General features: G+C 43.5%; 2 protein-coding genes across 2 annotated transcripts in view; both read right to left on the bottom strand.

The window, feature by feature from the left end:
- Positions 1-24,574, bottom strand: part of LOC140213997 (phosphate-regulating neutral endopeptidase PHEX-like) — a 136,809-nt gene that overhangs the window by 17,062 nt on the left and 95,173 nt on the right. The gene's annotated exons all lie outside the window — the stretch shown is intronic.
- LOC126518289 (neprilysin-4-like) lies at positions 3,643-24,505 on the bottom strand. The gene is made up of 6 exons (XM_072285513.1): positions 24,413-24,505; positions 18,622-18,690; positions 16,435-16,547; positions 13,871-13,929; positions 12,236-12,287; positions 3,643-3,766 (listed from the first exon to the last, which is right to left on the bottom strand). The coding sequence occupies exons 2-6, from the start codon at positions 18,673-18,675 to the stop codon at positions 3,643-3,645; spliced, it is 402 nt and encodes a 133-aa protein (XP_072141614.1). The 5' UTR covers positions 18,676-18,690; positions 24,413-24,505.

A 24,574-nucleotide genomic window follows, 5' to 3' on the forward strand; every position in this document is an offset into this window, starting at 1 on the left:
GGTGGGAACACTGTCCTAGAAAGGTTGGCCGCCCTATATACACAATGCCTCATGACCTCGAACGTACCGGAATCTTGGAAGAACGCTAACATAATCCTAATCCATAAGAAAGGGGACGCCAAAGACTTGAAAAATTATAGACCGATCAGCTTACTGTCCGTTGCCTACAAAGTATTTACTAAGGTAATCGCAAGTAGAATCAGGAATACCTTAGACTTCTGTCAACCAAAGGACCAGGCAGGGTTCCGTAAAGGCTACTCAACAATAGACCATATTCACACTATCGATCAGGTGATAGAGAAATGTGCGGAATATAACCAACCCTTATATATAGCCTTCATTGATTACGAAAAAGCATTTGATTCAGTCGAAACCTCAGCAGTCATGGAGGCACTGCGGAATCAGGGTGTAGATGAGCCATATGTAAAGATACTGGAAGCTATCTATAGCGGTTCCACAGCCACCGTAATCCTCCACAAAGAAAGCAACAAAATCCCAATAAAGAAAGGCGTCAGACAGGGAGATACGATATCTCCAATGCTATTCACAGCGTGTTTACAGGAGGTATTCAGAGACCTGGAGTGGGAAGAATTGGGGATAAAAGTTGATGGAGAATACCTTAGCAACTTGCGATTCGCTGATGATATTGCCTTGCTTAGTAACTCAGGAGACCAATTGCAATGCATGCTCACTGACCTGGAGAGGCAAAGCAGAAGGGTGGGTCTGAAAATTAATCTACAGAAAACTAAAGTAATGTTTAACAGTCTCGGAAGAGAACAGCAGTTTACGATAGGTAGCGAGGCACTGGAAGTGGTAAGGGAATACATCTACTTAGGGCAGGTAGTGACCACGGATCCGGATCATGAGACTGAAATAACCAGAAGAATAAGAATGGGCTGGGGGGCGTTTGGCAGGCATTCTCAAGTCATGAACAGCAGGTTGCCACTATCCCTCAAGAGGAAAGTGTATAACAGCTGTGTCTTACCAGTACTCACCTACGGGGCAGAAACCTGGAGGCTTACGAAAAGGGTTCTGCTGAAATTGAGGACGACGCAACGAGCCATGGAAAGAAGAATGATAGGTGTAACGTTAAGGGATAAGAAAAGAGCAGATTGGGTGAGGGAACAAACGCGGGTAAATGACATCTTTGTTGAAATCAAGAAAAAGAAATGGGCATGGGCCGGACATGTAATGAGGAGGGAAGATAACCGATGGTCATTAAAGGTTACGGACTGGATTCCAAGGGAAGGAAAGCGTAGTAGGGGGCGGCAGAAAGTTAGGTGGGCGGATGACATTAAGACGTTTGCAGGGACAACATGGCCACAATTAGTACATGACCGGGGTAGTTGGAGAAGTATTGGAGAGGCCTTTGCCCTGCAGTGGGCGTAACTAGGCTGATGATGATGATGATGAAGACGCTTTATAAAAACAGGAGGATTTTTTTAATGTAAAGAAGTAAGCCATCTTAAATACATCATGCATGCTTAGTGTCGTATAAAGAATAAATAGTACAGTAAGAACAACGCACCGGTCGAGACAGGACAAGCGTCGACTTTCAACTAAGGTTCTTTATAGCGGATCATCAGCGCACACACACACATACACGTATGTATATATATATATATATATAATATATTAAGCTGCAAATACTCGATAGAAAGAAGAAAAACTGCCATGGGCCGTCTACGCCAGGAAGTCAAGCTCTTTCTTAGATAAAGCCCCAGATGGCTTACTGACTCAACCAGCTCTTCCCCAATTGCCAACATACCCAAACTTATTCCCTGCTGATTATAGTTAACTGCAAGATACTGTAGTGGAGCGATCGGAAAGCCACGCTATCCCTCTCGGCGTTCGGAAACACCACGGAGCGCCGCTAGGGTTTTCCCTAGCGCTACTGCACATTTTCCGAGAGTGTAATGAACTAGAATATAAACGCTGATGTCGGCGTTCGGAAACACCACGGAGCGCCGCTAGGGCTTTCCCTAGCGCTACTGCACATTTTCCGAGAGTGTAATGAACTAGAATATAAACGCTGATGACACATGTGAGCACGGTTGTCTCAAATCTCGTGATCCACTGCGTCGTCAGCCACGAAGTGACGAAGGCAAATGAGCCGGTGCGTTCTCTAAGATTACTGGAGTGCGATGCGGAAATTTAGAATTGTGAGGACATGTAGTTCACGACATGCCGAAGTGGAGGACTGAATCACACTGTTTTCCTCCGGGTTGCCGGAGCGGCTGCCCGGGCGCTCCGTGGGCGTCGTTCTTTCCACCTGCTATGGACGAAGATCTCAGCAGAAAGTGTCTTAATTAACCCTGTCATGATTAACTGTGCCTTAATTACCTTTGCCTTAAATAACACCAAAAGTCGTGGCTTCGACTTCGAACAAAGGTTGTTGGTTAGAGTGCCTTAATTAAATCTATCTTAATTAACTGCACCTTAATTAACACCGAAGCCTGTCGGCTTGACTCCCAAAGAGGTAGAGGGTTCGACTCCCACCAAAACATATAGCTTCGATTGCCTTAATTAACTGCACCTTAATTATGCGTGGACTAATCAACTTCGCTCTAAACAACACCATAGGTCTTCGACTCGACGTTCACCAAAAATCGAGTGGGTTCGAAAGCCTTAGTTAACTTCACCTTAATTACCACCAAAAGTCATGAATTCGACTCCCACCAAAGGTCGAGCGTTCGTAGACTTTTCGGATCATGGTGTGGCCACGCCATCGCCAACACCAACGAAGTTACCGTATTACGGGTCATTTACTGTTTTCGTAATAATAAGCCGACACCAAGACTATACTGAATTCACGCCAAAGATGTATGCCTAAATAAGGAATTAACCACAATCGCAGTGTTGTGAAGGTTCTGAGCGCGCGTGGTAAATAAGAAAAAAATATTTACTGGTAGCCAAAATACATACAAGAAGCTAAGCGTCTCAGCGAGTAACCTGACTATTTTATGTTTGCATCAACCAGAGATCAAATACGCGCATTAGAACTACAGTTAAAAATACTGAAGGAACCCTACAACGCTGCTAAAGATGCTAGAAAAGGTAGCAGTGGCGCGATCTCGCGGCGTCCGCGTAAAAGGAGGACTCAGAAGCCAGGCGGTCGCCCCACCAGCTGATGCTTAGAATGACGTAAAGTAAAGGACGCGAGCTTAATCAAACATGTTATCGACTTGCAAACTTAAAGGAAGATGGCAGTAAACGGGAAGTTTAAAGCGCGAATGTTTGTAATAGTAGGGGTCTCGCAGGTTTCGCCGAATTAGGAAAATTAATCCCTTAGCTCACGCCTAAAGGTGCTGCAGAACATTTTGACCACTTGTGATGGAAGACAATGAGCCGCAATGATGGCAGGCATCATCGCAGAGGATGAGGCCGCAGAATCTCACCAGCAGGTGGCCGCGCTATGGCCACCGATACCTCAGGCCATGGTCAAGTTTTACTTAGCACTGCACGTTCATGGTAGATAATGACCCCGGCTGTGGACTGGGAAATTACTGCATAATTACTAGCACTGATGTGTACAACTGAAAAATGAAGAGTAATAGTGGATTTGAGAGGTGAAAAACCTTCATTTTTGTCATGCCCCTTGACCATTACCGCGTCTGCTTCTCTGGCATTGTAGAACATTAATCAAATTGGATCGTATTGGTTGCAAAATAACAAGACCAAAGATATATTGATTTTACCTGCGTAGGCCAAGCTGTGCGCCAACTCGTGAGCAATTGTTGTACCGATGCCACCATAGTTTAATGAACTGAAATAAAAGAAACCGTGGTTAGCGTTGCCCTTGAAGGGAGACTTTCTTCGCCAAGCCTACCATGGTTTCGTAGCTGTAATATGGTGGGTCTATATCTGGAAGCATGCGGACATGAACAGCCTGTTGCATAACCACCAGAACAAAGACGGCTTAGTCATCTCTGCATTTCTCCAGTCCCACTGGAGTCCTTTAAAGCACTATCCTCATCGTCCTCTACATGCCTACATACAGCACACATTATTTACCCTCTCTCTAAAGGAGCATCGCCCCGATGCTAAACAATAAAGTTCGCTTGGTGAAAAGAGAAGTCTGCCGTACAGTTACTCGTTGACATATGGTTTCATGCGCACTACGTGCACTAATTCAGAACGGTGTTGGCGGTGCCTTGTGCAGCAAGGGCTACTTGGAATTATCTCGTATGTGACGTAACGTAGCCATTGCAGCCCGTTTAGGGTGCGAAATAACAACTGGGGCCCTTCTTGGATAGCCCCCGCTTTCGTATGGGCGTCCAGACCCATACTCAGTCACCGGGTTCGTAAGTTACAGGTCTATGATGGGCAATATAGCGACCTGCGTCATACTCTTGCTGCCGGAGTATTCGCACGGGTGCGAGCTGCCTCGCTTCTTCTGCACTTTGTGTAAACGAATCGGCATCCATGTCAATGTCGTCAGGTTCGTGTGGTAGCATGGCGTCGAGCACCGTCCTTACTTCCAGTCCGTGAACAATGCTCAATGGAGTCATCAAATGTATTGTCTCTTTAGCTGTGTTATAAGCAAACGCAATATAAAGCAGAATCTCGTCCCAATCTTTGTGCTCTATATTCACGTACATTGAAAGCATGTCTTCGATTGTTTTGTTCAGGCGCTCTGTTAGTTCATTTCTTTGTGGATGGTAGGCTGTTGTCTTTTGATGAGTCCTGGCTAATAGTATTTTCGTCACACACTGCTCAGCGTTCACATGCATCCTAGATGCCCGGAAGGACTCTCGATGTGTCATGATTCCAGTAATTCACAACGAACAGTAGCAGGAACGACGAGGAAATAGCTGGATCCACACGAAGAGCAGTTATTTTGTATAGAATTTTGTTCCTTAAGCAAAACAATTACAATGCTCTTGAGAAAGCCTTAGGTACGGTCTGAGTGTGTCCGTCCAAAAAATTGATCAGGCCAAGCAGTTCATGGTCGTCACGTTGTTGTGCATTGGTAGACGTGCCGAGAAGACCGAGGAATGCTGTGTCGCCCTCACCAGAAAGAGCCGACTCTATGGGCGACCGAGACAGGCAGTCGGCGTCGGTATGGCGTTTCCCCGACCTGTAAATAACCATTGTATTAAACTCTCTCACTCTAAGGCTCCAACGTGCTAATCGCCCTGAAGGATCTTTAAGATTTGTGAGCAAGCAGAGTGAATGATGGTCGCTGATAACTTTGAAGGGGCGACCGTACAAGTATGGGCGATATCTTGTAACTGCTCATACGACGGCGACGCACTCCGTCTGAGTTGTAGTTTGTTTCTGTGCGTGAGAGCGTTAGAGAGAGAGAGAGCATGAGAGCGTGCTAGCATAATCAATCCCTCTTTCTCTGTCCTCCTGCTACAACACAAGCACAGCTCTGAGGCCAACATTGCTGACATCAGTGTGAAGCATTGTAGCAGCTGTCTCGTCAAAGTGTGCAAGCACAGGAGGCGTTTGTAAATGGTTCCGCAAATCGGTAAATGCAGCTTCCTGTTCGTCGCCCCATACAAAAGCAACGTCATCCCTCGTAAGGCGAGTTAACGGCGACTCAATGCGAGCAAAGTCTGCAATAAAGCACTGATAATATGCGTAGGGGCCTAGAAAACGCCTGACAGCCTTTTTATCGGTGGGTACAGGGAACAGTACGACAGCAGAAATTTTGTTAGGATCCGGGCAGGAACCCGCGTGACTGACAACATGGACTAGAAACTGTAGCTCCTCAAAGCAAAAATGACATGTCTCTGGCTTTAAGGTGAGGCCAGCGGACCGTATTGACTCTTCTACACTTCTTTCCTTGAATTTGACTTCGCTCTATTTCCGCCGCCGCATGTCATCATTTACTTTCTTGCACAACATTGTGAACTCTTCGGTGACTCTTCGTTTGAGAAGACAACTACACTACGACGAGATGACATCACAACTTGAACTTGAAGCCTAGCTTTGATGTTCCCTCGTCCCATACAAACCTCGAATTCCTTACCTGGGTCTATTTGCTCATACCCATCCAGAAATTTTGTATCCGCTATCCAAGATCCATGGTCTTAGCAAATAATCCCTATCGCTGTATGTTATATTCCTGCGTATACTCCCCTCTGTTAAACCAGTTTTTATATCACGTATTTCGCTGCAGCATGTACAAATAAATAAATAAATAAATAAATAAATAAATAAATAAATAAATAAATAAATAAATAAATAAATAGGCAGAACATCCGGGCTTCCGTTGCGCAAGTAAAGCGCTAAGGCCGACAAGCCTGGTGCCCATGTGAATTTCTATAGGGGCTACTCGGTAGTAATTAGGCAATATTAGGGCTAACGTAAGAAGACAGCGCAGATTCTTGACAGGGTCCTCGCGCCATGATGCTCACGAGGACATCATGCCGTTGCCATCGGGCTGCGTTGTTATGGGTGATATGATGGCAACAAAATTTCCCATAAACCGTCTCAGAAAAGAACCAGTTCAGCGAAATTGCAGCATTATTTTCAGGACATTGTATTAGAAAATTCAGCAGCAACGTGAAGTTTGGCTACATTTTTGAGGACGCTGGCCTTGGACACTACATGAAGGAGTATTGTGAGCTGTATTACTACACCAAGCGGCAATTCACTAAGTGCAGTCGTAGGCCGGCGTTTGTTAGGAATGTCAGGACAAATTACCGCAGCGAAAGGGGCGTGTAGGAAATCCGGAGCAAAGGGCATGACGTTACATTCTTATAAGCAATCGCATGTAACACGTGCTGCCTTCAGACGATCCACTTCTGGCACTCGCACTTGCCAATCACCTGGCCGCAGGTCTAACGAATAAGTAAAAGAATTCTTTCTAAACAGTCAATGGCGTCATCTATTTACCGTACGGTATAGATAGATGTCCGCTCGAATGATCTTGTTATTGCACTGGTAATCTAGACAGAAGCGAATAGAGCCATACAACTTTGTAAGAAGGACAACACGAGACACCCACAAGTTATGATGGTTGAATTACACGGAGGCAAAGCCCGTCGCTGTCTTGCCCACTGATGATGATGACAAGATGTATTTATTGAGGGATGGCTCAAAGACCTATAATGGGGAATAGGTGATAACATGATTGTCTGTTGCACATAAGCGATAGAAGCGTTGTCGAAATGGCGGGCTGGAAGATGGTGTTGATGTGATGCCGAACGGTCGACGTGCCGACGAAAGATGTTTGCCTAAACATTAAAAGAAGAACGAAATTCTTCCAAGACACACAAAGTCTGGCAGCACTTAACCGGTGTAGAACCTGCGGCAGTGGACGGAGCAAATACATTGGTGAACAATGGGCAAGGCGTAAATAAAGAACTGAACGTAGAGTAGCTGACATAAGCTATGCGAACCGACACGTCAACGATTTGCATGTCGTCCGTGTCTTCCACACCACCAATCAATTCTCCTCGATGCAGTGCCACATGGTACAGAATCGGGTTTGAAACAAAGAGATTATTACAGCCTTTCGTAATTTCTTCGGCAGCATAATGTAGCACAACATCATTCCGTGTAAGAAACAGCCCCGATAGAAAGAATAGATCGATTCAGTCGGAGAGACTGCTGCAGCACAGGGTTGAAGCGCTCAGGTGTTGCGCGCAATATTATTTTCTTTGGTTCATGAGTAGTTTGCTGTAAATTTGAGAAACGGGAACCATGATCACATTTCAAATTGCTGATAGTTCAACTTCGGCTCGTGCGCAATGTATGACGGCGCTAATGTGCGAAATAGAATCCCCACAGTGGATAGCGTCGTGAGAGGAAGAAAGGACATCTATTTCAAAAGAGTACCGGACATCTTCAATAACCGCATGCGTCTACCCGCCGCTAAAGGGTAAACATGCCGGGCAGTCTGAAGGGCCAACCTCTAAAATGGCGTCGTGACTTTGAAAAGTAAGCGATAATATTGGGCGTCAATAAAATAGACGGTGCCTCCAGTGTCCACGGGAGCAACTGAGCACACACACCTTTAACAGAAAATTCTGTTAAATTTGATGGGCGACAGTGAGAACGTTTGGGGTTTGACGGCTCAGCAGCCTCTGCGGTGTGAACGGCGACAAACTGCACTCATCTTCACAAGACACAGAACGAGGTTGCATCACTGCTGATGAATGGCGGCGCGCAGAACGCGAACAACGGGCAACAGGCATCGGACGAATGCTGGATGACAGGGCCAAACAAAGATGGGTTCCAACAGCTGTAAAATAAACGTGGCATGTCGGTACCCCGTAATGTCATGTGTGTCAACGCGATTGAACGCTTTGACAAGGGCGAGCAGTATGAATGGCACAGCCACACCCAACTCGTATTGGGTGATCATCTGTCGCACGGCACTAGTTTGCGACGGCAGGTCCAGCTGGTAGACGCAGCTGGCACAACGCAACAACGCCTCTTGGCAGAGCCTGCATACAATGTCGGCGCAACTGAGAGGTGGGGCTGCAGTTGCACGGAGCGGTCGGAGTCTGGTGACCGCTTCAGCTTAACTGAGAGGCACCACTACAGGGAGCTGTTGGCGTTGCACAGGCAGACCTTCGGTCATTTCTTGTTCAAACATGCTTGGTGGAGCGTGGGCACGAAATTGAAAGAAAGCTGCTGTATATGCTGCGGCTCAGCTAACGGCACTAAGGACAGCTGACGGGCAACATCCTTGCCCACAAATGCCTTCGTCTCTCCGACCAGCATTGACTGATAGGAAAATTCATCCAATTCTCTGAGGTGTTTATCTTGCAAAAGAGGCTGAAGTGTCAAAGGTTCCGGCTAGTGGAATTCTTCACAACTTTAGCATGACATCAAAATCCGAGGACAGCTAAGCACTTCTTCTCACTTGTCAATGCGAAAGCATTGATGTCCGCTTGACTGCCACTGAGCAATCTTTCGAGTTGACTCCTCTCGGAATAGCAAGCGCGATGAGACACCTCGCGCGTTTTGATTTGGCCTAACCGGGGCGCAGTTGGAAAACAGATGAGAGCTTGTGCAGACAAGGAACGCGCGGATAACACAGGGCTATCGAGAGCGAGAGTGAGGATGATGTGGCGTGGCGGTTAAGCCCTCTCTCTTCACGCATTACCTGACGCCCTATTGCGGCAGCAGGTGCCCCCTTTCCCCAGCTTTGCTCCGTCAAGGCACGCCCGTGACACAGCGTCGGAGCCAATGGGAATCCACCTGCTGTTTCACTGCTGCAGATGACAGACGGCGGCTTTTTTGCTCAATGAGGCATTTGGCGCTTTCACATCAGTAATGTCTGCTATTCTGCCGCATTACAGGAATTCGCGTATTCAAAATGCTGCCCTACATAAATTTCAATACTTTCCTTACTGTGTCAGATACGAACTTGGTCTCACTGGCCTGCAAAAGTCCAGAATGTCTTCCATATAACTTGAGAATGACTCACCTACTTCCTGCACTCTTTCTCGCCAACGCTCCACGACTTGCGCAGAGCAGCATGGCAAAACACCTTGAGCAGGGTGGCAAAACACCAGTACGGTAGAACACTTAAATTATCTGCAGCCTCAAGGCTGACCACACCCGCATGAGAGAAAATCACGTTCAGTTTTGCATCATCGTCCCACTGGTTCTGCAATATTTTCAAGGTACCCTGCAGCTACAACCAATTCTATGGGGATCTATGCATGGGATATTCGGAGTGGCTAACTTGACGGTGAGGTCATAACAAGAAATTGGACAAGGAGCGGTGAGCCTGTGGCTACAGTGCTGCTGCTGATAATTGACCAGCGCTCTTCTTCGCTACTAAACAAATCAACAAATAACAATATATGTAAATAGTTAACTAAATTAATAAACAACTAAATAAAGCTATTGGTAATGGAAATGTGTACTACAACAGAAGGATAATAAATTTTGTGCATCTGGAGGTGCATTCTACAAGAGTCAACCTAGTGGACTGTCCAATTCGGCCACTGCAAATCTACTGATTGGATGGAGCTGTGCAAGCGAGGAGGAGACGAGCGGCCCCAAACAATCAGCCACGGCTGAAAGAGACAGTCCACTAGGGGGACTCTTACAGAATACCCCCCGCCTGGACAAAAGACGGGCCGCGGATTTCGGCGACGAACGCGGCTTGCAACCCCCAGCCTTGGCGGCAGAGAAACGTAATCACGCAATCTAATCCACAGGTGCTAGAAATGACTCATGAGACAACAGGTGCCTTAGAATGAGTTATTTGATTAGTTCCTTGCAGCACTGTGAAACTGCAGGACTGCTAAGCCAATAAGAATGCCAGATGCTCATATAGATAAGTTAATTCACACCAAGTCGGCTGCTTACCTTCTAGGCAATAGATTCTACTTAGTTAGATTGACACAGGATATATTTTGGCCTTGTAATTATAAGCAGCGTTTGCAAGAATGCGACAACAGGCCTTCGCTTGATCTGTACGCCTTCTCGGCAGTTCTTTTCCGCATCCTTAGCCAGCAGAAAGGGCAAATGACAAATGATTATCCCCGTAAAAAATTCACTTCCTATGAGGAGGGCAAATGGTTAAAAAGGGCTGCCTGGCCGTCATTAGGTGTCATGCCACCGTGTCTGGCGATGACGTAATTTTATTGCATATGGAAGCGTTCGCCAAACAGCAAGAAAACCCTCTTCTGCAGTTAAAAAGAAAGTCCGGACCGATGCTCTCAATTGCATACCGTCATGTCTGATTTACAACGGCCACATGCACTTTAACCTTTGCAGGCTTGAACTCTGACGTTAATATTGTTACTTGTTAATTTTATTGCATTTCTTGTTTCAGATAACCACAGTGTACTGGGCGAAATGTACACTACAGAAGGCAGACTTTGCGTAGGCAGGTCCTGGATGTCACCCACATTGTCCAAAGCTGTGCGAGTGCAGCAAAGCACAAGGTTCCGCCTAATGTTCAATAAATAACAGTACTAGCAAACAATAATTCACCTTCGTCTCTTCTTAAAGTTGTCTCCTATTGCCTTTCATGAAGCCGATCTTCCTCGATTACTGGCCATTATCGATTATTACAGAAGAAATATGATTGAATGTATCTGTGAATATCATAGAGACGGAGGCAGGAACCAGTGTCTCCGAGCCGAGGAAAAACGCGTAAGAGAGATAAAATTAACGAGCTTGATTGTTGGGCCACCACATCAAAAAATGTTCCAAATCTCATCTTAGGATGACTATCGATGGTAATACGATTAGCATTCGACCGATTAAGCGATATGCTACATTTCTGGAAGGACAGCTATATCGCACCGTTAGTGGCCACTCTGAGGATTTTGTTACATCAGGATATTCTTTTGGTTCACTAGATTTAAGGTGAAGCCGACACATTGGGGATCCTAATTTGTGCAATGTCAAGTTGGTTGTAATATTCTAGATATGGCTCCTCCTTCTTGTGTCATTTCATGGAACTACTGGTTGTCTACAGGAACCTTGAGCGTTGGTCCTGTTTTCACGTGTGCTTGGGTAATTTGCGCAGAATTTGTTTTGTTTACCATGATCTAACTAGCTCTTTCCAAGGTGCTTCTGGAGCAAGATTTTTTATCTTCTTTTGATATTGGCGAATCCACTACATACGCTTGCCTGTGATCCGAAATGCACTTCACCCAATAAAACTACTGCAAAAAGTTCAAGTACATCAGGTGACACATAAGCCTTCCTGGCGTAAAGATCAAATGAGTTCGTTTCATATATGAAAGGGGGGACTTTCTAAATGAGTCGATTATAACGAAGCAATAAATCCTGTTTACAGTCTCATCAAATGTCAACTTCATACCAAAAGAAGCAAAACGCTAAACGCTACGTGGGATGTCCCGTTATGAAGTTCGTTGTATATATAGCTAGAAGTGTATCGAAAACTCCGTTTTTAAAGCTTGCGTGAATCTTTTTCCCCTTTTTTGGCTTTGTGTTTACATCTGTAGCATGTACTAACTTGAAGACCGGAAGACGTTCAATCCACCTGCATCGGTGCAATAACTTTCTGACTTCACAGACGTAATCCAGAAACGGCGTCTATTGTCCTTCGGTTGTCATGGCGCGTATAGCGGCAACTCTTGATAAATTGCCTACTAGCCGCAGAATCTCAATATTGCATAGATACATTTACCAAATGAAATACGGCAGCAACAGGGCACTGGTAAACCTGCATTGGCCATGTTCAAAACAATTGATGTGCTTGCGCACTACTAATATGTATTTGATACACGAACAGGGATAAACAAATTCACAGGAACTACGCGATTTTACGAATTCTTACCGTGGAAGTCCTCGCTGAAAAAAGGGAGATGCGAAGAGTGCGAAGGGAATTTCTGGAAGAAATGAATACATGGAGTGTGCGAATGACGTTATAAGACCATCTAAATAAATTTAGGTACAAATAGATAAGTAGTAGCAATAATTGTTATGGGTGTTTCCATTGAATTGCTATGTCAAGCCGCAAATGACTGACATGGAAACAGGGCATAGTGTTTAGTTTGTCTCTAGGAGTCCCAATTTTCTAAGCACGGAGAAATGCCAGGAATTTAAAGATTTTGACTAAATAGTACAAAGTAATAGTTTGTTAGTCGTTTAAGCGTTCAGCCCTCGGTACATTAAAGCCAAGTTAGGCGTAAAGGAAGCTTGTTTATTATCTCTATACCATGGACTCAACCTAATGGCAACTTGTGTGGATTGTATTTTCGTTCCTTTTCACACACGATGGCCCATTTGAATTTTGTCGCCGTTGCAGATATGTTTCAGTGCAAAGGTTAATTAATTGGTACAAGCATGCGACTGAAGTTCCCTGCCATTTCTATGCAAAAAAGAACCTGTAGCACAAAAATGTGTCATGCAAAAGCATGTAAATTTAGCAAAATACTCGCCTTTCGTGTCAACATTATTAAGCCGAGAACGTTTGAAAAAAAGCAACAGCGATCATTTCCGGTAACGGGAATCGAATATCTTAAATGCGATCTCGGCAATAGTGTGATGAATACAGACTTGCCAGTCCACATTTTTTTCGAGTGTCACAACCTAGTGACGCGATTAGGCACTCAATGAAATTTCCCAGTAGATGGCGTTCTAGCCTTTAGGGTAGTATGTTCCTGATACATTAGCGTGGTGGCGTTAAGGGCCCTGTGAGACAGAAAATCCCGCATCAGTGCGGGCATCGGTGTGGGCGCCAGCACCCGTAAGCTAGAAAATTATCGCGAACCACGCATCCAGAACCACGCAGGCCCTCCGCGTGGTTCCTAAGTCTTACTGAACAGACTGACTTTCTCAAAGTAAAATGACTCAGAAAATTCGTAAAGTGCGACTTACACACACAACAACAGACATGATAGCGCTGGAGTGTAGTTTCAACATACGAGAAAACGTAATTTTCTTTCGCGGACACTCAAGCATAAGCCCCTTTTTCAGCCACCGTTTGAGGTCTGTCCTAGTAGGAGTCGGGCGACCTGCTCCTTTCCTTGCAAAATCATGAAAATAAAATGAACTAGGAATTCGCCCTCCTTGCATAGTTTTCGCCGCCAGCTTTTTCCGGTGAACGTTACGGTTTCATAAGCTGTAGTTGCTGGGAAGCGTGAGAAGCAAGTCAGGGATCTTTTAATGCTATCGCGTTCCACTCTTAAATGCTAACCTTAAGCGTCCTGCCATATTTTTGCCCGCTGTTTCTAATTTTATTGCCACTGGTGAAGTGCTGACGGTAAGCGTCTACCGTTGATGATATGTGTCTCCACCGCTGAAGACCATCAATTGCAAGGCAACTTCGGTCGTTACTACAAAAATTAAGGACAATTCTGAAACTACCTTTTGTGTAGTTTAATATAGCATTACTTGCATGTAATATATCAAGCGGCAACTCACGCTCTTATTCGCAGCAATTTGCTTTTTCTGTAGTATAAATGCTTACCAATGACGTCCGCAAGGCTGACGTGATACGTGCGACCCTCTCTTGGACTGTGCTCCCACCTACTCGCATAACAAAGAATAAAGGTGAAAATCGTAAATACAGAGCAGCCAATATGTTTGTGCAGCACGATTCTTTCAAATGTTACACCTTGCAGTAGAAAACTGTACATTTCAAGAGCACTGTAGTAAACTAGCATCCACACAAATAAGCTTTTAGGATTGTATAATAAAAATTGCGAACGTGGTTCATGTATTAACCTGCCATCACAAACAGTAGGCTTGTGAACATTCGGACCCAGCCGCTTATTGTCTCTTGAGTAACGCCTAAAGGCGTGCACCGTTTACGGCTATTTAAAAAGAAACTCAATAATTCCCCATGCTCATAATAAAAACAAGTTTTCCACATAAGTTTAGGGGTTTGTTAAACACAATTTGGTCAGCAAGGTGGTGCAAGTTCCTCATATGTCGGAATTCACATGTGCGTTCACTTACATTTCCTATTAAAATTCGGATTGGTAAATACTTTTTTTCCTAACGGGCGTTTTCACACCAAATTTTTTTTAAAAATATGGCCTGTCATTTTGTAAGACGCAATGTGTAGAACGACTGCGTTAACTCCCATTTTATTGCGAAACAGTGAAACTTGTAATTAAAAAAGGGTGTAGGTCCTGGTTTGTTGGTAAAACAGGCTTCAAAGTTTCAAAGTTGAAAGCCTAAGAGCCTAAATTGTGTGCCAGAACGCGTAACGGCCATTTCATCAAGTACACTTCTTTTTCTCGAATTCACTGTTGCACTGAACTATAGGCAAGTGCTAAAGTGGCCGCCATATGCCTGATGTGATCATCATAGGTTTACGATGTTACATGATTGTGACTGCGTACAGACGTTTTTCTTAAATACATAAAACACCTGGCTGCTCGTTATGTTTTGAATCCCACATGACTTGTACGAGAAATTTTCTGTTGCCTAAAACAATGCGAGACCTCCAATGAATCCCGAATTAGAGCTGCCGAGATTACGCCAGGTGAATTGTTAATAAAGTAAACGCTCAAACACAGAGATGCATTACAGAAAAGGGTGAATGGACAAGCGCCCTCCAAACCCCTTTTTGTCACCTACTATCTGTCTATAATTTGCGTGAGGAGCTTCTGCAACAAAGTGTTTTCCAAAAAAATGGAATGCCATGAAGCTTGGCACACTTCGTTGAATTCAGAGTTCCATTTTGTAGTAGCATATGCAAACTACTCAGTGGCTCATGCTACAAGAGGCGTGCCTAAGCAAGACAGAAATTCACATTTCTTTTTTTATTACACGTGAACTCTAACCCTTTATCACCGCGAGCAGAACAAAACGAAAACAGAAGAATCAGCTTTACTCAGAAAACCGAACGTGTACCACTAATGGTGTTGAGAGCATCGACTGGTATAAATATCACGCAGCGCGTGTGAAAACTATAATTATCTTGTGAAGGAAGTGTCATCAATGTAACACAGCAACCTGCCATTTCAGCCTATTCTACAGCCACTCGGAAGCACTGAACCAGATTACTGTATTACGCCCTGCGAAGTTCCCAATTAAGGGTTGATTGCACTGAGAATATGCTGAAATGATTTGACCATAAGCCCTATTTTTCAGCGCTTCGGCGAGATGGAACAACGGTAAATGTGTTCTGCAAATGTTCGCGCAACAACGCGTCACAAATTGGTGCGTGTCATGCGGCATAGCGGAATATAACAAATTATTTTTAGCACCTGCACACTTGCAGCTAAATTCTAGATATTGAGTAATATACTAAACAGAACGATTGGCATCTTGTGTCATTAGCCAACCTTTCTCAATTCTCTTTTTATACACAATTAATAGGATTTAAGTGCAATTGGTAGATACATTTATCATCCCCCGGTGGCCCTAAGAGAACATTTGTAGAGATTTGGTTTTACTTTTATAGTTTCATCTATAAGCAAACGACTAGAATTTTTTACAAGTCTCAGACGTGCTAATCCGCACCATGCAAAGCTATTTCTGTAGCATTCTCCACATCTAAATTAGAATCTACGACACCCACTTAGTATCTCTATTTACAGTACCTAACAGATCACCTTGATCGATTTCAAACCTGCGGCATTAGGCTAGTTCACTCTTCTTATTCCGGTAGTCTCTGTACTAATTCGTGAAAGCTGACAGCAACTTGTCACTTCTCTCATAATCGTCGTACTTATGGTGCTTATTGCCGCAAGCGCAGTGCTAAACACCATAATCTCTCAATTATATTGTGGTTTATCGAGAATATGAAATGAAAGACACTGTAGGTCAGTTCTTGTTAACGCAGAAATACGGGCTGGTAGTTGATTAGCAGTTTCATGTTTAGTTGTAGCGCGTAAGGCTAAAGAAAGACCACACACAAACAGGTTAGTGATCGTCCTGTTTGTATTCGCTTCTTGTCCAGTCTACCGGGCTCCCAGAATGCATAAAGACCTGTTCTGTATTTACATTCACAATTTGTCTAAGGATAAAAAGCTTGGCACTGTGCCCCTCACATTATGTTTTAGACCACTCTTTACTCACGTTAATTGTCCCTCCTCTGGAGAGCGATACTTAGTCAATTCCATTTTGTTGAAGCCTTGTCGAATGTAGTACAAGGCTTCTGTGAAAGAAATATTCAAAGCAAAGGGTCGTACCTAGAAGGACAAAGTAATGTTGATAACGTTAGCGCGATAAAAGTGTAGGCTCATAATGAGGACACCGAAGGGGGTTTTCTTGGCTCACATAAATGTCCTCTAAAAAGATAATTTTTAAGCATTGCAGTTTGTGATAGTTCATTGCATTATATGCTTCATAGGCAGGTATATACACTCCCCCACGCTGTACTCAAACACTTACAAGCTTGTCGTCCATCATATCGGTACAAAAATAAATATATACAGCAGCTTATAACTCAGCGCCAAAGGTATATTCACGACGTACTTGAAGCGTTTCACCAAAATGAAGTTACAAACAATATTGCTAAAACGAAGTATTTTCCCTTGTCCATGTTGTGCAAAAGAGTACGAAAAATTCCCGTGTCTCCTTTATACGAAACTTACTGCTGCAACGCCTTATGCACAAGAAATACAGTAGTAAGGTTGACCATTATTTGTGCCTTTCATTCCTGAATCTGCGGCCAAAATCAACTGCCATGTGTTCGTATTCTCGCTTCTCCGTGCATATTATTGTCCGGTGACGTGACGAACGCGCGAATTCTTTCAAATCACTTGACGACGTTGGCAAGAGAGATGTATCTGGATCAGGATGTGATCCCATCATCGGCCACGTATTCTTTAAGGGAATGTTTCTTTAAGAACCTTCTTGGACCTTCGTTATTATGATTGATAATAGCTTCAGCTGCGGCTGTCTTGCTGAGTAGATTGCACTCAAAAAACGTCATGCAAGTCGAAATTACATGATGAAATCTAATACATGAAGGGAAATTTTGTGACGCCATTATTTGAATGTTATCAAATCAAATGCTATTATACAAATTGCTCTTATGTTATAGCTATTCAGCATTTACTCACATACAAAGATTTCTTCATACCCCAGACTGCTGAAAACTATTCTGCAAGGTTTTGTTTATATTGATGTTCATGCTCAGACGTCAAAAGAAGTTATGCAGATACGCAAGCAGCCATGGATGTGAAGGTACACCTTGAGACGTCGACGCAGTAATGCCGTGAGGCAAAAGACCGAGTCGATTGTTTGACAGGGGAAAATTGGGAGCACAGGTGTACTGATACAGACAAAGGAACTGTAACACATATTCATATTTGCCATATTTGAATATGTGTCTCTAATGAAAACTGGTGATAGTGCACGTTCTTTCCTCACACACGCTGTGCTCCCCGATTTATTCGCGAATTTCCCCAAACACGCTAATGATATAAGCACAGGGCTGTTGCGATGCGGCGATAATGTTTTGTTCTCACCATGGAGTCCGGAGAGCTCGGTTGCATGTACTTTTTGTTTGTTTTCGTTGCACTGCAACGGCTTAAGCAAAGATTTACCATCACGTTCATTCTTTGTTATATCAATGCGTCGACCTTTACCAGTGTGCATTTGCCCATATTACTGTTTGCATATCGACATAGTTTTCGAACAGTCTACTCCATAAGAAACACACTAGATCTTTTTTATTGCAAAATTGGATGGCATAAAAATACTATACTCGCTATTTATCCTGAAATGAGCTGACAAAACTTCAAAGGTGAGACTACTTAGGGGCCTTCTGCAAGCACTCATAAAATTCACTCATTTCCCACTTGTCAGTTCAAACATACGTACATTTGTTTTAGATTAAGCAGTATGGCAGGCAGCAATTGTTTTTAAACATCCTTGGCATGCACCTACAAACAAGTTTGTTTTTCACTCTGGTTATTAAGGGCTGTGTTTTTTTTTAGTCGATGAGATTTATATGTGTAACTAATAAACTTAAGACAATGGTATTTGTACAATTTAGGATAGTAAAAGCTTGCTGTATGGGAATATATTCCTGCATTCATCTATGAAAATAACAGTGTATGCGAATATTAGAAAATACAGAATTAGCTGAGTTTCTTCATGGCTACTGTAACAAGTTCCCTTAAGGACCCACAATATGAGCGATGATACTTGTATTGAAGTTAAAAATTTAAAACAGTTCTGTTGACACGTACTGAGGTAAACGAAAATTGCTATTTAGGTGTTCCAGCAATCTGCTCAGTTTTGCTTTGCACTTACGTATTGGTAGAGTGCTGACCGGTTTAGTAGCGTGTCCTCGTATCCTATTCTCATTGTCACTCCTGTCAACTGAAACAAAACGAAACGTTTTTCTTTTTTTGATGGACGGATAGAATAAATTTACACACTAATTGTCTATACTAGCATTAGTTCCGTAGTCATTGAGCTTTGAGGGAGAAAGCATCTGTGGCATCTCGCTACCATTGGTATTACTAGCTAAAATATATTGATGCGTTGAGATTTATACTGAGTTTTTATACAACACACCACTACCATGCAACTTCAGGCATGTTAACACGACGGCGGTCCTGGTTTTCAAATTGGTAACATTAAAGATGATTGCTTAACACCATACAATATGGTTACTGCCCAATCTTATTTAAAACTGATTTTTCAGTTTCGCACACATAAATGAACCACACAAACCACGACGACAGCAAAAACAAGCCCCTGGTAAAGAAACGTGCCTTTTGTGAATACAGTGACTAATATTTTTCAACTGAACGTCAACCTAATATGGGATTAACAACTTACCTTCAACGTGAGAAAAGTGATAAACTGTAGGAAACTGCACTTTACCTCAGAACTCAACCTAGACAGTCACTTCGTAAACATCAGCACTGGAAGTCATAGTGAAATATTCCGGATTTAATCAGTTCAGTCAGAATGATATATCATGCCGTAAGTGTTGAAGGAATAAAACTGCCGCGCGACTGGACGCTCGAGGCACTCTGCGTGTATTCGCGGGGTTCTTTCTTGTCTGGCAAAACACTTTTATATAGAACGTATTGAGTAACAAGCTGTATCGGGAGTTTCTGATATTGCTCCAAAGTTTTCTGATTGGTATTTTCATCTGATCATATAACTTGAAAAGCTAATTAATTAAGATCAATTATGTATACAAGAGAAATACAAAAATAATCTGAGTGTCTACAAGCGACAGCCAACAACATTACCTTGGTTCTGTCCAGCTACTTGTCATTTGCATATTTCTAATGTTTGGCTGAAATTATGTGGGACACCCAATGGGCCATGGGGACATACCGTGACACGGCTAAGCGGAGCCATCCGTGGGACGTGCAATGTTCTTTTGCTTCGCCAGCCCTCTCCTGCTCGGCCCGCTGCGGCTATCCCGGTGCATTTTTTTATTATTATTCTATTTCACTTCAACGAAACCAGTAAGATACTGCTATGGCTTCGTCACTGACTGTAAGATAAGTTAAATAACTGTTCCGAAAAAGGTAAGTTCCTGATAAAGCCTAGCTTAGACGCCACGTGATTGACGGCGTCGGCAGCTATAGCCACAGACTTGGAGACCACGGAGGCTGAGTCCGCTGCTTTCGTAAATCGTGGGAAACCATTGCGTAGAATTAAAGCTTAGCTGAAAATGGGGTTCAGCGTGTACTTGCGGTAGAGAAACATATTATTTTTAACGAGGAAGGCGTGCGACGTGTCCACCCTGTAATTTCATTCATTGTAGGTTTGCATCTACAAACGGGCCGTAGCTGACACGACAAAGAAATGGCAATACATAGCGTGATCACTTAGTGCACTCTTTGCACATTAAGAGCAGATAAGGAGACCGCCTTTTCACGTTTACTGAAGTGTAAACGCGGTTTTTCGCGAGCCTCAGGGACAGCCTCCCTGCTAGCCATTGTTCTCTTATCTCCTGTCTTGAGAGTCGAACGATAATACGAGAAATTTATTCTGGCCTCCATGGCAGTCGGTGCAACTCTAATAGCAATAAAAATAATGTATTAACACGGCAAGCTGGGCGAGTTGGTGATTGAACATGTTCCTATGGGTGGGCAGCGCAACTCGGACGAAAGACGAGAGGAAGTGCACAATACGAGCGCAGACTAACGATTGGTTTATTTTTTAGCCATATAGAGGAACATGTTAAATCACCAACTCGCCCAGCTTGCCGTGTAATTCAGTTTATTTCTTCTTCAAGGGCCACTTTTTCTATTTTTAACTGCTTCATGATCTGGCAGCGACAATAGCCAGGTGTGAGTGCCGTGCAATGGTGGCGTCTTGGCGTCCTCACCATGGTACGTGTCCAGAAGAAGTTAGGGCTCTATGCGGAAATTTGCGCCCCTCGGTAGGCCACACCAGAACGATTTGCAAAATCTTGCGGTCCGAATGGATGAGCCAGGCCAGGTTGCTTAGAGGCTGCCTGAAGTACGTGTGAGGTTTCATGAAAGGAAGACAACGAGAGTGTCGTCGATACTACGAGTGGTCTAGCTCAAGCCAGTCATCGCTGGAATTCCTTTGCAAAAACGTCCGGCACACCCTACCCGCCAGGGAGAAGAAACTGAAGCCCACGACCAAAGGGCTGAACCTAACCGATATCGCCGTAAGCACATGAACATTCTTGAATTAGGCCGAAAGTTCAGCCTAGATCCGTGCCTAGACTCTGTCAATTAGATAGTCGCCGTTTGATCAGTGTCTAAGCATGTAGAAGAAGATGAAAAATTCAGGTGCATTTCTGAGTGCGTTGACGTGTTAGTCAAACATCAAAGAAACCAGAATGGCAGAGTGCGATAGATTCAGCCCCTTGCGCAATTTTTAAGAGAAAACGAAGTGAAAGTACCGACCGCTGATAAACAAGGGAAATTTGTCCTCCTAACGGAAGGGCAGTTTTCTGAGAAAGCCTCAGCCACTTTAACAAAAAACTTCATAAGGTATATGTTCAACCTAAGAAAGTCAAAGATCAAGCAAAGAAATTGTTGCTGGTATTGAACCTTGAGCGTCTATCTGGTCCAGTGAACAAAAGTCAGGGATTGAACCTTGAGGTTTTCTTTACGATAAAAGCGCATAAACCCGACAAACCTTTACGCACAATTGTGTCTGAGAGAAACACATGGCAACAAGTAGTTTCTGGTTATCTTCAGGAGAACTTAACAGGGCTCTAGGTAGAAGACCCATTCAAATTAAGAAACACGGAAGATGTCATTAGGTTTTTACAAGAAGGGGTGTATCGAGCATGCACAGCGTTCAGCATCGACGTCACAGATTTATATTATTCCCTTCCTAGAAATCAGCTGATCAAGACAATCAAGGATTGCATTATAGAAAACGATGAGTTAAAGTTTAGGAATGATGTTGGCGTCCCGGTTCAGTCTTTTCTCGAACTCTTGGTGTTTTATTTAAACTCCACGTTCGTTATCTGGGATAAAGAAATTATGATTCAGAAGCAGGGGGTCTGCATTGGCTCACAGGTCACACCGATTCTTAGCAAGATCTTTCTCGGCATAGTTGACCGCGCACTCGGGAGCGTCTTGGCAGGAACATTGATCAAGCGCTTCAGGTGTGTTGACGACTACCTGGTAGTTATCCGCTCTCAAAACAGTTCCAAAGATATTGGAGTTATTCTCGCAGCCTTGGATAAAGAAGGAACGGGTCTCATATTTACTCATGAACTGCCTAGTAATAACTAAATTCAATTTTTGGATTTGCAGTTAAGATTAACAGCGCAACATATTTGTTGGCAATATAACCCGAGGACAAGCAGACCAATTCTAAACAGCGCCTTGGCACATTCAAAACTAGTGAGAAAAGGAATTGCTATGACGTGCTTAGGTTCCGCACTTAGAAAGTCATGCCACCTCCTCGCCAATCTGAGCTTTTCGCAACAACTCAATTGTCTAGAGAAGGCCGGTTTTCGTAAACCTATTATCGTGTCAATATGCGAAGGATTAGTGAAGAAATTTAAAAATAAGGGAAGCACCCCAAACACAGATCGAAAAAGTTAAAAAGTACGCAGTCATCCCTTATGTACTTCCGATGGGGCATGGGTTAAAAAATACAGCCATGAAATATGGTGTTCAAGTAGTCTTTTCAGCAAAGAACTCCTTAAAGAAGATTTGCAATCTTGTCGATATACCTAAACAGGCGTCCGAAGCTACCTGCGGCGTGAGACACTCGCGGCAGCTTGTGGCATGCTCGGTGGGAATAGTCTACGTCATTCCACTTTTGTGCGGCAAAAAGTACTTTGTGCAGACGGGACAGAGCCCTAACATCCGCCTTGAGAAGCACCAAGGTGCGATCAGGAATGAAACAGGTTCTAATCTAGCCTCGCATTGTAGAGTTTGCTCATGCAAATCCATGTTTCCACCAACGGAAATACTGTATAAAAATAGGAATCAAATCAACCGCGAGATCGTAGAGGCCTATACTTCATGCATGTGAACTCAGGCGCATGCGTCAGTCAGACTTGTATCACTCTGCAGGATAAAGAAACTGATTTTTTGAATGGCATGATAGGATAAGACCCTTGTAAACGTGACTTTACACGTGTTTACATTCTCTGCATATTACAGTCCGTTGTTTGAAAAAATAAACCAGTTGTTAGTATGCGCTCGTATTGTGTACTTCCTCTCATCCTTCTTCCGAGTTGCGCTGCCCACCCATAGGAACATAAAAATAATGCCTGAATCAGGCTGTCTACGAGGCATTGAACCGGCAGGTGTCACCACTGTGGCGAAGTGAAGGAAACTGGAGGGTGGGAGGAACTGCGTAATAGGCGCTGCTTTCCCGCGTCAGTTCCCGTTCCAGCGAGCCTTCGTATGTAAAATATTTAGCCCCATATCTTTCGCAAAACCATGTTTATGAAAAAGACGTCATCGCTCAGCTACATAACGACGAGGATAGGGATCAAACTCTAAATTTTGTGAACGAACTAAGTGCAATAGGGAAAAAATCTATCCTTGCCTAAGGAAGAAGAACCGCACTCTAGAAAGGCCCTTCACCATCGCCTGTGGCGCGGCCAGTTCGTCCATCCAGCTGACCATTCGTTGCTGCCGTTGTGTTTCTGGCTGACGCTCGACCAGTTCAATAAGCATCGTCATAGTCGTTTCGTTGTTACGCACATTGAATGCAAAAAATTCTTATTTAGCGGTATATCATCTGCATATTTGTAACGTATAGACTTTATTGCCCTGAATTACACTGGTTTGGCTTCTTTTCTATCTTTTCTAAAATTTTGTTGCGGTCCCAAACCAGAACTTTAGGGGGTCAGAAAATTGATCTTGCAGTCTGGCAATTTCACAAGAGATGGATCTTATCCCACTGTTACGTAATATATTTATTTTTCTAGCCATTTCTTGATTACTGCAGTGTAAATTAATGCAGTGTTGCTACTATTTTCTCCAGCTTTCTCAAAGTCACACATCAAATTTGCATTGTCATTTGTGCTTTTCAGTAAAAAAGGAAAGCGCTAATATACAGAGATTTAGTCGCACTGCAACATACTGAACTTCTTCGGTTCTATAAAAATTTTAACTGCATGGGGGCTGTTAGCCAGAGAATATATACGAAAATGTGTAGCACACGTAAAGCGAGCAGGAGAAGAGAATCCCGAAAGAAAGAAGCATTTTTCCTGCTCTCTGTCGTAACTTTTACGATGTATTTCTAGCCTTATCTTGCAGAAGCCCGAGTATTTCCGAAAACAGCGATTTCCATTTTCACGGCTGCTGATACTTACAGAAATTTTGATAAATAAGGTGTCACTCCCGTTTTGCGCCAAGCGTGATCCCATTTCTTTTTTCATTGATTTTAGTTAGGAACATGAACACAAAGTACTACTTCATAGAAGACTGTCTTTGTTTCAGACATGCCTGCATCATGCTTGGTCAGTCACACTTTGTTGCACGCACTGTTTCAGTTACAAACGTATACAATGCCCAGCGCATTCGACGGTTTCAAATAATGTCAACAGAACAGAACTTGGATGAAATGAAAAATGTTGTATAATATTTTTTGCGTAGCAGTTGTGAGGCGGTGCTCTTACCTTTTTCTGTAAAGCTTCTCGCGTCGTATTGTCGATCCAGGTGTTGTTTTGAAGCGTTTCATTGAATGCTTGTTTCAGCCTGTCGGCAATTCCTTCTACCTGAATCGAAGAGCATTTGTAATTAATTTAAACATAACTATCTAATAGTGTTTCTTTATTTCA

The sequence above is a fragment of the Dermacentor andersoni genome, chromosome 11, assembly GCF_023375885.2.
Source record: "Dermacentor andersoni chromosome 11, qqDerAnde1_hic_scaffold, whole genome shotgun sequence".
Classification (NCBI taxonomy): Eukaryota; Metazoa; Arthropoda; class Arachnida; order Ixodida; family Ixodidae; genus Dermacentor; species Dermacentor andersoni.

What these genes read in the sequence shown, in the direction of transcription:
- LOC126518289 (XM_072285513.1), bottom strand. Translation starts at nt 18,675, where the DNA reads ATGAGAATAGGATACGAGGACACGCTACTAAACCGGTCAGCACTCTAC. An exon ending in CCAGAGGAGGGACAATTAAC is followed by an intron (nt 13,930 to 16,434) that starts GTGAGTAAAGAG and finishes TTATGCGAGTAG; the next exon opens with GTGGGAGCACAGTCCAAGAG. An exon ending in TTTCAGCGAGGACTTCCACG is followed by an intron (nt 3,767 to 12,235) that starts GTAAGAATTCGT and finishes CTTTTATTTCAG; the next exon opens with TTCATTAAACTATGGTGGCA.